This window comes from Balaenoptera acutorostrata, chromosome 4, assembly GCF_949987535.1.
Source record: "Balaenoptera acutorostrata chromosome 4, mBalAcu1.1, whole genome shotgun sequence".
NCBI classification, from domain to species: domain Eukaryota; kingdom Metazoa; phylum Chordata; class Mammalia; order Artiodactyla; family Balaenopteridae; genus Balaenoptera; species Balaenoptera acutorostrata.
In genome coordinates this window covers 83,163,067-83,176,337 of record NC_080067.1, presented here as the reverse complement: position 1 = coordinate 83,176,337, position 13,271 = coordinate 83,163,067, and the positions used below count along the sequence as shown (strand labels likewise).

Below are 13,271 nucleotides of genomic sequence, written 5' to 3'. Positions count from 1 at the left end.
TATCACAATATTCTCATTTTTCTATCTGCATTTTAAAATCAATTTCAAATTTTGTACATTTTATTAAAATGTTCAATATCTTTCTTTTGGTCTCTCTCCACGCAGTTTCCTTCCTTGGTTGGGCTTTCCTCCATTATTCCCCTCTTTAGCTTGGCCCCTTCCCTGTGGATACACTTCTAGATGCAGACTACCCTCCTACCCTCACCTGCTTACTTTTCCTTCAGATTAGCCCCACTGTGAACTCACTCCTATGTGAACAGGAATTACTGGGCAAGTCACCTTTTACTCAGTATTATCAATTATTGTGGTCCGTTTTCATGACCATCCTTCAATAAAATTCAAAACTAAGAGCATATGCAAGAGGAATATGCATGGACTTCTTTCTGTACATATATGTCAAAGAAATGAGGACGCTTGATAACTAGTAACAGATGGCGTGACATAAGCCTACCAGAGAAGAAATAACACGAAACCAGGCTTATTAGCTCACTAGTATCAGATGCTTGAGGATTTGGTCATAAGAGAATTATTTCTGATACATAAAGTGCTTATTAAAGGAACTGAGATAAAATTAAGAAACTCAGTAAAGTAAAACTTTGGTTAGAGGAGAAAAATCCTGAACTATAACCATATCATAACCATACTTCCTTTGATTTGGGGTAAGCAATTTTGAAATGAAGACACTTGGGGTGGGGCAGGAGAATGATTCAAAACTAGTCTAAAGGGGGTATATCTAGGACTTCCCAGTTTTATTTTACCACAACTTTGAGAACTTCTTTTAGGCTGAAATTTTCACCTACTACCTTTTAATCATTATTTTAAAGTAATGCTTTTTGCCTTTAAGGGAAACAGAATGTCGTTTTCCTGATTATAGTTTTTTGGTGTTTTTCTTTCTAGAACAAAGGTTGATTCTAAATTAACTCTAAATTCTAATTTCCCAAACATCATTTTAGAATCCTAACAATGACCCTTAGTTTAACTATCATTAAAAGCAATACACTTAAATATTGTGAATCAGTATGTTGTACACCTGAAACTTATATAATATTGTACATCAACTATACCTCAATTGCAAAAAAAGTTAATAAGTTTTTGTCACGGCATTTTTTGTGTTTTAAATCTTCCTCCAGAACTTCTGACAAAATGATGTAAGAAGCATACTTTTTAAACATATAGTCCAAAAGTTCATTATATTAAAGAGATAGCTTTAAGAATTACTATAAATCAATCATTATGACACCGGTAACAGTTCTGCATTTGTAAAGCACTGTTCCAAGTTCATAGACTTTTTAATTGTTCCGTATTGATTTTTATGTTTATCTTGAAACTAAACAATAAATAATGTAAAGCTAGGAAAACTTCATATATTGAGGGAATATGCTCTAATAAGGGAATCTTACTGAAATTATTTCAGTTTTACTAAGACTATACATTTAAGATTTGGAATTTCTAAAATCAGTGCTTTATAATAACTTTGCTGATCTTCTCCTATGAAGAAGTATTATCATTAGAGAGTGCAAATATTCCTTCATCGACTATAGAAGGAAGGGTCAGGGACTAAAGACAGTCAGGGTGACCATAAACAACTTGGACATGTCACAGAGTTCCACTTCTTAACTGAGACAATATCTAAGGGAACTCAGTGGTACTTGTTAGCATGGGTACTCTACTGCAGGCTCGACCCCTGGAACAAAGCTACTAGACAAATAATCCTTTACATACGTTCATGTTGCTGGATCCCTCTAGAATACAGATGGAGAAAAACCCAAACACATACACAAGAATATCTAAAACAGAAAGGTTCCAAATTTAGCATGCCAGTTTATCCTGGTTCAACAAAGGAATAAGAAATAATAACAACAATAAGAGAAGCAGCAAGCATTTATATGTAAAACATTTAGTACAGTAAGCACTTTATATTAACTCATTTAATCCTCTAACAATTGACCAGATACTTTTCTGATACTATTTTACAAATAAGGAAACTGACTCAGAGGTTATTTCAAGGTCACCCAGCTAGGAAGTAGCAGAGGTGAGATTTAATCTAGATCTGGAATCCATGTTGTTAATTGCTATACTATAAACCTCTAGGTTAAAAGATTCTAAATGGAAACAATTAAATAGATTATAGAGATTAAATATATATATGGGTAGTGAGGTGGATCACTAAAGCCATTACAAACTTCTGTCAATAGTTCTTTGGACAGAGCTACCCAGAGAAACTAAGTGAACTGTCGAACAACCTCATACTAAATTAGGCCTTGGACCCATGGTCTCTATCCCAATATTGGAGTCTACTCCTTAAAGCCCCCATCCTTGCAATTTTATGAAGCCACAAGAATTACCTGAGCACTCAACAAAGTAACATACTTTCACATAAAAGCAGAAAAAAATATCAGCAGTTAATGCTTTGAATTTAAGTGATATGAGTAAGTTTATCCAAAACTGATTTTTTTTTTCATAATTGAGAAATGGACTTTAGATTTTAAGTAATACAGTAATCTTGTGGTAGAGCCTAAAAAAGCAAATGCCATTTGAACATCAGCTTCCAAATTAATGAGAAAAATATAAGCTATAAAAAATGCCTAGCTCCATCGTTATTTCCTTTCACTTTTAGAAATTAAAAAAGAGAAATAAAGGGGATCTTTAAGAGGCAATGAAAAAATATATACTTGAGAAACCAAAGCCTCAGAAAAGGACAATTTATCTGTGGCTTTTCCGTCTCTCCTGCCAAATGCTTCTTTTCCCCTTCCTGATGAGTGAGGGAAGATAGAAGATATATTGATAAAAAGTGTGAAGGGTTTTAATTCTTCCTTATATCAGGTGTCTAGCTTCTTAAGATTGATTCATTCAAAGACCCTGCTCTTGTTTCACTGTTTTATTGTACTTGACTGTTTCACTTTCTCCTTCATTCCTTGAAGCATAAGCTTTCCTTAGTTAAAGGCTGCTCACGAGGGGGTCAAAAAAAGGCTGCTTTAATTCCTTAGAACTGCCTCTTCCCAGACTTGTGCTTAAGATCACACATTTTCTTTAGTTTGTAGAAACCGGATCAAAACCTATATACACCCTCAGGTGTGGGCAAGAAAACATGAAGATTCCATTCTTGTATCCACAGTTTAATTGTATGTCAATTGTTTTCTTATTTTGCCTACAGAGAAAAGCATAAAGGAAGCACAAAAGAAAAGACTCAAAAGGTACACTTACAGACTCATAAAGTTGTTTACAGGTTTGGCTGGCATCAATTTTCCCTGCAAAGGAAGCTGTTGGAACCGTAGTGTTTAATTCATGTACTATTCTGTCATCAATCGTCCTCATCACCTTGAGTAATTCCTATATATATTTAAAATAAAAGAATAGTAACTTGAATGGAAAGTTAAGTGGTTAAAAAAAGACCATTTAAGCAAAACTAAGTAAATAAATAAAGCTCTTGGATATGTTACAACCCTGTGAATTAGGAGTGGGGAAACCACACTATATATAGTGCAACCACAGAAAAATCTTTTTTACAAGTATGAGAGGTAGGTTATGTAATAGTAATTCTAACGATTGGCACAACTCTTTCCTTGGTCCCACTGTGATCATCTTAAGTGTAAAGATCGTTTCATTCATTTGTAAACCCCATGCGCTGGCACGGTGCTTAGCAAACACTGTGTGTTCTTTCCATCTCCAGCATACAGCCAATAAAGGATTCTACTGAATTTGATTACCTCAACTGGTCCAAAACAATCCAGCGTCATTGCTTACTCTGTTCCCTCTTTGTCTATCATTCTAAAATGTGGTGCTAGACAGAAATTTTCTAGAAAGATACACAAGAAACCATCAGCAGTGATTAACGTGCAGACATTAATCTATATCCTTTCAAGTCTTTTTTCCTTTCAGACTTTTTGTTTTTTAGTTTTTTACTATGATTGTGTATTATTTTTGTAACAAAAATAAAGTATACTGCTAGAAAAGGAATCAAATCTCTTTGTGGCTTTCTTGTTCATAGAACAAGTAGTTTTACCTTTTCTCAGTTACCCAAGTTCACATTTCCCAAGGATCTCTCCCCTCTAAAAAAGGGTCCAACTCTCAAAACCCAATCAAAATAAAAATAATACCAAAAGGGCAGGGAACTTAGAAATACCCTGATGAGTATACCAACACAGCATAATTTAATAGGTGCATAGTCCCTTCTCCCCACATTTTGATTAGGGTACTTCTTTTCACTTGTCACTAGACAAAGGCTGGGCATCAGCTACCTTCTGTCTGCAGATGATATAAACTCTAGAAAAGGTTTCTAGTAGTACACCCCTTTCTTTCTCTTTTAATCCACCCTTACCTCACCCCGGCCCCACAAAACAAAACAAAACACAATCACAGAAAAATCATTAAGAAAACAGAAGTGTATAATACTAGGACTATATTTATTGAAAACATCCAGGAAGTTAACATTTAATATTAATGTGTATTAAAAGCATCTTTGCTTGATCCTCTACTTCCTTCAACATATGAACCTATTTCTTTGCCAAACTTAAATCCATCACTGAAATCAACTTCTTCATTCCTTTCATCCATTTTTTTTGGTCATATTAAAAATGACAGCTTTTAATCTGAAAATTGGCAGGAGTGCGATTTGCATACATTATTTAATCATATGATTGTGAATAAGTTATAGTTACCATTTATTCTTTTTTATTGAATTATAGTTGATTTACAATATTATATTAATTTCAAACATACAATGTAATGATTCAGCATTTTTATAGATTATACTAAATTTAAAGTTATTATAAAATATTGGCTATATTCCCTATGCTGTATCATCCATTTGTTAAAATAAACTTTTATTATGATTAAAGTATTACACAATCATTTTGGAAAAATTAGAACAAAATTTAAAGACAATAGAATCATCCATAGTTAACCATTATTAATAAGATGTCCCTTTGGTTTTTTTTTTAATTAATTTTTATTGGAGTATGGTTGCTTTACAATGTTGTGTTCAGTTTTTTCTATACATATCTGCAAATATTTTTATCAAATTGAGGTATTATATAACATTTAAAAGTTTTACTTTATGGAATTATGAGCATTCTGCCCTTGTTACCTTGAAGACATTTTTAATAGGTGCATAAATATTCTATTCTGTGGAGGTATCACAACTTATTTGACCATTTCCCTCATAATTAACAGCTAGGTGTTTCCAATTATAATAACCATTTAGGCCATTCAGTCTGTCTGCAGCCTAGATTCTATTCCTATCAGGCTATTAATCTTTAATTAGTAATTTAATGCCCTTTTCTAGAACCCAATCTAGAAGTAAAACAGCTTGTAGAAGGCTCATAATTTAGACTAATAAAAACAGGCAAACATCAGACCTAAAACCAACTTCACTACCTTATCCCCTCTTCTTGTATCTTTCTATTTTTGTCAATAGTATCAAGATTCTCTGTAAACTGGAATTCTTAGGGGATAATCTCAACATATTCACTAAGCAACCACCACTTTAAATAATGTTTTATGTACAGTAGAGGATATATAATGTCAGTAAGTGGCAAATTTCAAACAAACAGCGGCAGTACTATTTAGAGTCAAAAAATAGGTAAGTAGCAAACAGGGACCTTCCTTGCCAACTTTACCTCCTACAACTTGCCTATTGAAACAAAAACAAAAAAAACCTTTAAAACCTCTCTTCTTTCCCTCTATCTAAATCGAACTGATCCTGAGGCCAAGGCTTACATTATACCTTTTAGATAAAGCTTTCCTTGACTGAGAGTCCTCAGCAATCTTTCTTCTTTAAACATATGTAGCAATTAGAGAGACCACAGAGTTGATTCATTAACTCACTCTTCATTCAAAAAATACTAATGTCTAATGGTTAGGCACCATTCTAAACACCAGGGCTATAATGGTGAATAAAATAGAAAAGGCCCTTGCTCTTATGGAGCTAAATTCTCAGAGGGGGAGAGAGACAATAAACAAGTACCCCAATAAATGAGATAATTTCAGTACTGAAAAGTACTACAAAAAAGAAAACTGGTAATGGGATGAAGAATGACTAGGTGGGGCTGAGGGGCTAATACTTTAGATAGGGAGATCAAGGAAGGCCTCTCCAGGACATAACATTTGAGCTGAGATCTGAATGATATAAATAAGCCAACCAAAAGGACATCTGGGGGAACAAGTCAGAAATTAAGAGGCAAGAACAAACTTGGGGATGTTTGAAGAACTAAAAGAAGGCAAGTGGGCTGGAAGTGAATAAGGGAAAGAGTGGTATTAGGTGAGATCAGAGCTGAGGAGAAAATAAAGGACAGTAGAGACAACAGAAACAATTAAGGGTTTTTTCCTAAAGGAAACAGGGTTTTAGGCAAGGGAATGATACAACGATTAATTTTTTAAAAGATAACTTCGACTGCTATGTGGAGAATGGAAACAGGGTGATCATTCAGCAGACTATTATGGTGGTCTAGGCAAGAGACAAAGAAGAGGTAGCAGTGGAATCAGGGAGAAGAAGTTGGATTCAGGATATATTTTGAAGAGAGAGCTGATAGGACTTGCTGATGAATTGGTGTTGGAGGATGAGAAAAGAAAACAGAATGACGTTTAGGTTTGAGACCTGAGCAACTGAATGGATGGTAGATTCATTAATTAATGGTGGGGAGAGACTGGGAGAGGAAAAGATTTGGAAGGAGTGGGAAGATCAAGATCCTATTCTGACTCACAGGATATTTTACATTTAGGATTATTGTTAATTGTTTGTGACACCGGTATTGTTTAAAATTGTAATCTTTTAGAAATAAAGACTGAAATATTTACAGAACAAAAGATCTACCTGGGATGTGCTTCAAAATAATCTGGTTAGGATGGGGAAAATGGCAGTATATAAATGAAACAAGAGTGGCCATGAACTGATTGTTGGAACTGAAAGATGAGTACACAGGGATTCATGGTACTCTCTCTCCTTTTGTGAAATTTGAAATTTTGCATAATAGTTTTTTTAAAAAATTCTGTTTTGGACATGTTAAGTTTGAGATGCCTGTTAGATATGAGTAAAAAAGTTAAGCAGAAAGTTGAATATACCAGTCTGACACTGAACTGGGCTGAAGGTATATTAACAAATATTTATTTATTTGTTTATTTATTTATGCTGCACGGCTTGCGGGATCTTCATTCCCTGACCAGGGATTGAACCTGGGCCCTCAGCAGTGAGAGCTTGGAGTCCTAACAACTGGACTGCCAGGGAATTCCCCAAATTAATGTTTTTAAAGCCATAAAACAAGAAGAGATCATTGAGGGAGACTGTAGGGAATAAAGGGGGTTAACGATCAAGAAGGAACTCTAGCATTTAAAACTACAGGAGAGGGGCTTCCCTGGTGGCGCAGTGGTTGAGAGTCTGCCTGCCAATGCAGGGGACACGGGTTCGAGCCCTGGTCTGGGAAGATCCCACATGCCGCGGAGCAACTGGGCCCGTGAGCCACAACTACTGAGCCTGCGCGTCTGGAGCCTGTGCTCTGCAACAAGAGAGGCCGCGATAGTGAGAGGCCCACGCACCGCGATGAAGAGTGGTCCCCGCTCGCCGCAACTGGAGAAAGCTCTCGCACAGAAACGAAGACCCAACACAGCCAAAAATAGATAAATAAATAAATAAATAAGTGAAATTCTTTAAAAAAAAAAAAAAAACTACAGGAGAAAGACTGAGATGTCACAGAAGTCAGAAGAAGAAAGGTTTCAAGGAGGAAACGGTCAACTGTGTTGAATGTTACTAGGAAGTCAATAAAGATGTGGACAGAAATTAACTTTTTAGATTTAGCAGGATGGAAACTATGGGTGATTTCACAAGAGTCATTTAAATAGAGTGTTTAATGGACTGAAAAGTTAATGTGGCTTAAGTACAGAGAATAAGAGAAAGCATGGTGTAAAATGAGGTCCACCATTACAGATCATGTTATAGGATTTTAGTCTTTTTCCTGAAAGCAACAGGGAACCAATGAAGTGTTTAAATACAGTGGAGTTACATGATCTGATTTGTATTCTGAAATGATTGCCTAAGTTAAAGTTAAAGAATTAAAGTGGAAAATGGATTAGAGAGAAACAAGAGTAGATGCAAAGAGGTTAGTTAGGAGACTGATGCAGGTGAAAGATTATATCATTTCCTAGAGTTTTGATTTACTTGGAACTTTAACTAGTTTTGAGTTTGATCATTAGCAATATAGCCAACTTTCCCTCCAATAAAACAATTTGGACATACTGTTAAGTTCCTTACAGCAATGGGAATTTATTGGCATTAACTAGGTAATAAATCAAACAATTTCAGTCTTACAAATGTGAATTTTCAAATATATCAGTTCTCTGTGTGCTAAAGAATCAATATATGATCTAGAGCTTGGCTTTTAATATGAAAGACACCAGCTATCTAAATAACCTCTATCTAATCTAACCTCTAAATAAAATGAGGTTATTTTAATCAAAATTTTTCAATTGCACGAGCTACATTTCAAGTGCTCAAGAGCCACATATTGCTAGTGGCTACCATATTGGACAGCACAAATTTCCACCATCACAGAAAGCTCTACTGGACAGTGTTGAATTCGAGATAATATAATGACAAACTGATAGTGCACTTGTTCAGGAATTGCTGAGAACTGTAAGCTACTTCTAAATATCACAGAAAAGATACTAGGAAAGCTAAAGATAAGGGGGAAAAGGGGGTAAGGCTCAGGAAGGAATTTCTTTCAAAATTGCAAAAGGAGAAGGAAAAGAACTATAAACTACCTCACTAGGCACAAATTTCTTTACAGTACAAAAGGTGCCAGGGCTCTTAAGGCAACTCCAAGGGGGTCTAGAGAAAAGCTTAGGTACCCTCACAGACTGAGAGCAGATGAAGGTTAATGCAGGCACATAAGTGCTGCCATTAAACTATACGTATCATTCATAAGGAATTACTACCTACCTACTTGATACTTAGCTCCAATGGCATACCCTCTCTCTCACAAATCCACCAAGAAAATATAAAGAAGACACCCCTGAGCAGATAGCATACAACAAACTGCAACACAAGTCCACAGAGATAATACAGAAATATACACAGTTCAGTGGCTCTCTGAAGACTACATCTTTGTATAGGAGCTGGAACCCTAATCAGCTTCTAAGTGTCAAAGAACAGCAGAAGATAACTCTCCAAACTTTGTAGTGCCTCCAGCTTCTCCTTTCATTCTCCTCAAAACAAGAAATTCTGATATATCATGAATCTCTAACTTTAGGCTAACCCTTTAAAGTTATTCAGGCACTTACCTTGGAATTGCATTTTATGGATTACCTTTAACTGTGGGGTGAAAATCTCACCCTCTTGGAAGGCAATTTCAGTACTGAAGGACTGACCATATCTAGCAGCAGGGAGGGGTGGAGAAAATTTTCTACTGCCCCTGCAATTATACTATACTCTATTCCTAAGGTTACTCCTTAGATAAATTCTTTTTATTATTTTGGGAAGCTTTTAGAGTACACGGGGGGTGGTAAAAGGTCTATTACTTGACAGTAAAATTAAAATGTACTCCACAGAATGATCTGAAATTTCTTAACCTTTCTTCTCCTCACTCTCTGCCTGAAGGTACCCAGAAGTAGATCCCATTCACATGGTGCTCTTTCTGGCTCCTCAAACTCCATTTTTATAACAATGCTCACACTGTGCCTCCCCCAAGCTAGAAATACAGACTTGCCTGCAACTGCCAGAGTCCTGTGCGGTCCTCTGCACTCGCAGGCAAGGGAACAGAGAGCAGCTACGTATGTTGCAAAAGATACCATCACTGATGCTAGAAAATAGTCTACTTAGTCTGTACCTAATTACCAAACAACTCAAAATCAATTGTGTGTAAATAAATAAATATTCTTACCAGAAATACCAAGACTTAAACATTCTAGGAATACTTAGTTGATTTTGCTCAGGTGATATATGAACTGGGTCTCAGATAGAGTCAGGAAGAAGGGATTTCAGGGTGTCAAGTGGAAAAAAAGCACACAGAAATGACAAAACATCATGTGTTCAGGGAAAAGTAGGCCTATGTGGCTGGACAGCAGAGTTCAAATGTATATTGGAAGTGGCAGGGGTTGGGGAGAGAGAAGTATGTATGAATACGGGCAGTGGTGAGAGCTAACTAAGCAGAGGCACTTTGGGATTGGATTTTAAAAGGACTTGTATGCCATGTTAAGTAGTTTAGACTTAGTCATATAATCCTGAAATTAGATGCATGGTTCAGATTCTAAAATTTAGAAGATAACAGTATGAAGCCATAGCATTATGGAGGTTAGATTGAAGGGGAGATATATTAGAGAAAGCAATGACTGAAGATAAGAAGAGCTACAGCAAAGCTAATTGCAAAAATGATAGGGTGCTAACAAAGACTGTGGGCGTGGTAATAAATCTTCCTAAAACATCTCTTTGATCAATTCACCCCCTCTGCTCACTGACTCCCTAACCTCACACTTGGCATTCAAGGCCTTTCATAACCTGGTTCCAATCTTTTGTGTAATCCCAATGTGCACCTGTGCAAATTCTGAATTCCAGCAATTTGCTATTTCTCTCCCCCAATATATAAAACTTTCTGCCTATATACTATTCCTTCTACCTAGAATTCCCCTGGTTCTGTCCACCTCAGGTACAGATCAATTACCATCTATTGACTTAATTCTCTCTGAACTGTTACAGCATTGTGTTCATATTCTAAATATCCTCTACACGTTTTATATCCCCACTTGAGTTCCTTGTTTTATATCCTGCCCACTCAGTCTCTCCAAGTGCCTGATACCTAGCAGGTTTCTGTTATGGACTGAACAGTGTTCCCCCTCGGCCCCCCTCCTGCCCCCAATTTGGTATGTTGAAGCCTTAACACCCAGTGTGACTGTTTTTGGAGACAGGGCCTTTAGGGAGGTAATTAAGGTTAAATGATGTCATAAGGGTGGGACACTAATCCCATAGAACTGGTGTCATTGTAAGAGGAAGAGAAACCAGAGATCTCTCTCCCTCTGTGTGCACAAAGAAGTCATATGAGGACACAGTGATGAGGTAGCAACTTACTTTGAAATGCATCAAAAATTAAAAATAAAAAAGGTGGATTGATGGATACATTGAAGGATGGTATGTGATTTAGTAAATATAGTGAATCACTGTAGAACCTACACAGTGGGTACATGAGTATTCATTGTAAAATTCTTTGAACTTTCTACAGTGTTTGAACATCTTCATAATAAAATTCTGGGGAAAAAGTACCTAAATCTTTATAATAAAAAGTACACAATTTTCTGTTTCTCTTCCACAGTATTCAGTGCAGTGCTTTTCACATATAAGGTACCTACATACAAAATGTAATGGTTTCATAGCTCTAAAAAACATAAACTTTGATTAATAATTTGTGAGTGTGCCAGTTAACTACAGTTTATAATTTTACAAAATTCATTTAAATGTAAATGTTGTACTAAAACTTTACATTTTCAAATACATTTTTTTTTACATTTGTATGCCTCTGAAGCAGTAGGGGCAAATGTTCTTATACTCATTCATAATGAGGTTAAATGATATGCCAAGGCCAGCTCTGGAAAACCTGATCTTCTGACTTTTAACCCAGGGTATTCTCCATTATAAACCACACATTTGGAAAAGTCCTAGAGAAACAATCTAAAAACTTCTCCAGGTTTCACTAATGAGATCCATTTTATGACTTTTTAATTTACATTATCTCTGTGAATAAAATGGTTCTGCAAGACAGTTTAGCTTTTGCCCCACTTACAACATCTCATCTGACCTTCCAAAAGAAAATGAAAGTGTTCTTTAAGCACTGTTGGATGTTTCAACAGCTCAAAGAGATCCTTTGAAATTTGGTTTTAGAGATTTAAATAATTATAGAGATGGAAGCCATTTTAAATGTTTTTTTAACATAATCTTATTTTACAGATTCAAAAGTTAATTATGGAAGGGGTCAGGTGATTAGCTCAAGGTCCCAAAGCTGTTAATGGCAGAAGTAGTACTAGAACCCAGAACATCCAACTCCCTAACCAGGGTTCTTTCAGATAAACTTTAAGGCTATCATTGCTCAATTATCTGAGCTCATTAACCGAAGTTAAATCACAGGACTAATGTGACAAGACCAAGGCCACTAATGGGCTGGTTAACCTTAGAATCCAACAGTCTTTTTTCTACCTTATTTAAGATTTTTACAAATATTTGTATTTGTTAGGCACTTTGATCACATTTGAAGTCTGCTGCTGTTGTGTTGATCTAATCTGCGCAGCTGAAGTGGTGAAAAGGGTGTATATAATGCTGGAAAGACTCCACAGAAACTTCTTTGACCAAATGATGTTTGTCAAATAATTCAATCTGTTGAGATTATCTTCAAGAATATCACTCCCTAAAAACGGATGCAAGCACAAAGCTTACTACAGAGGTCAGTGATACGTGAAATGATTTTTCATTATCTTTAGAAAATACATTTTTCATTATTTTTAAATTCAACACTCTTATCAAGACAGCAGCACTTATGCTTACATTGGAACAGATAACTTTCATAGCAACTTCGTCAAAATCCAGACCCCCTGTTCTTTAATTCGTGGGTTAATAATCAGCCCTAGACCTCTGGTGTTTGAATATATAAAAGACATAACCTTTTTCTTAAATGTTACATTTTCTCTAATGGTTGGGAAGGCAGAGCACCAGCGCAGGTACTAGGATTAATCGACCCTTCAAGCCTCCAAACGTTCTGACCCATCAAAACAGTGAAACTCGTACAATGTTTTTGTTTTGTTTTATCAAGTAAGTAAGCTTTCCTTCACTTTCTTCTCTCCTATAAATACTCAGCTTAAAACAGGAGGGGAATGACAGAGACTAAGAACTGAGTTCAGAGAATGGCTAAATGGTTGTTGCAATCCTTACCCACCCGGCCGGACTCGGCTTTGCCACCGAGGAACCACTGGAGTTTCTGGGTGCAGTTACTCAAGGCCTGGGAGGCGCAGGGAGAGCCATGACCCCAAGGCAGCAGCCTCGCTCCCTAAGGCCAAGCCCGCGCCCCCATGACCTCCAATGGCTCGAAAAAGGAGTTTTGAAATATCCCCTTTTGCCACAACTGGTCCGCACTCCCTCCCAGGCCAGAGTAGGGAACAGGGTCCGGGGACGAAAGGAAGGGCACGCCCGCCGCGTGAGGAAAACCCCATCACCTGGAACTCGGCGAACTCCTCACAGCTCACACCGCCACTGGGCGCCGCCATATTGGACAACCACGAGGCCCCCGCCGCGAGCCAATCACCGC

General features: G+C 36.7%; 1 protein-coding gene across 5 annotated transcripts in view; it reads right to left on the bottom strand.

The window, feature by feature from the left end:
- The window catches only part of MIX23 (mitochondrial matrix import factor 23), a 23,648-nt gene extending 10,377 nt beyond the window's left edge, over nt 1-13,271 (bottom strand). Inside the window, exons 1-3 of one of the 5 annotated variants that reach the window (XM_057545712.1) lie at nt 13,180-13,261; nt 12,170-12,377; nt 3,205-3,330 (exon numbers count right to left, since the gene is read on the bottom strand). In XM_057545712.1, coding sequence (XP_057401695.1) covers nt 3,205-3,315 — 111 coding nt within the window. In that variant the 5' untranslated portion in view covers nt 3,316-3,330; nt 12,170-12,377; nt 13,180-13,261. The other 4 variants (XM_057545710.1, XM_057545713.1, XM_057545714.1 and 1 more) reach the window with 4 other exon arrangements.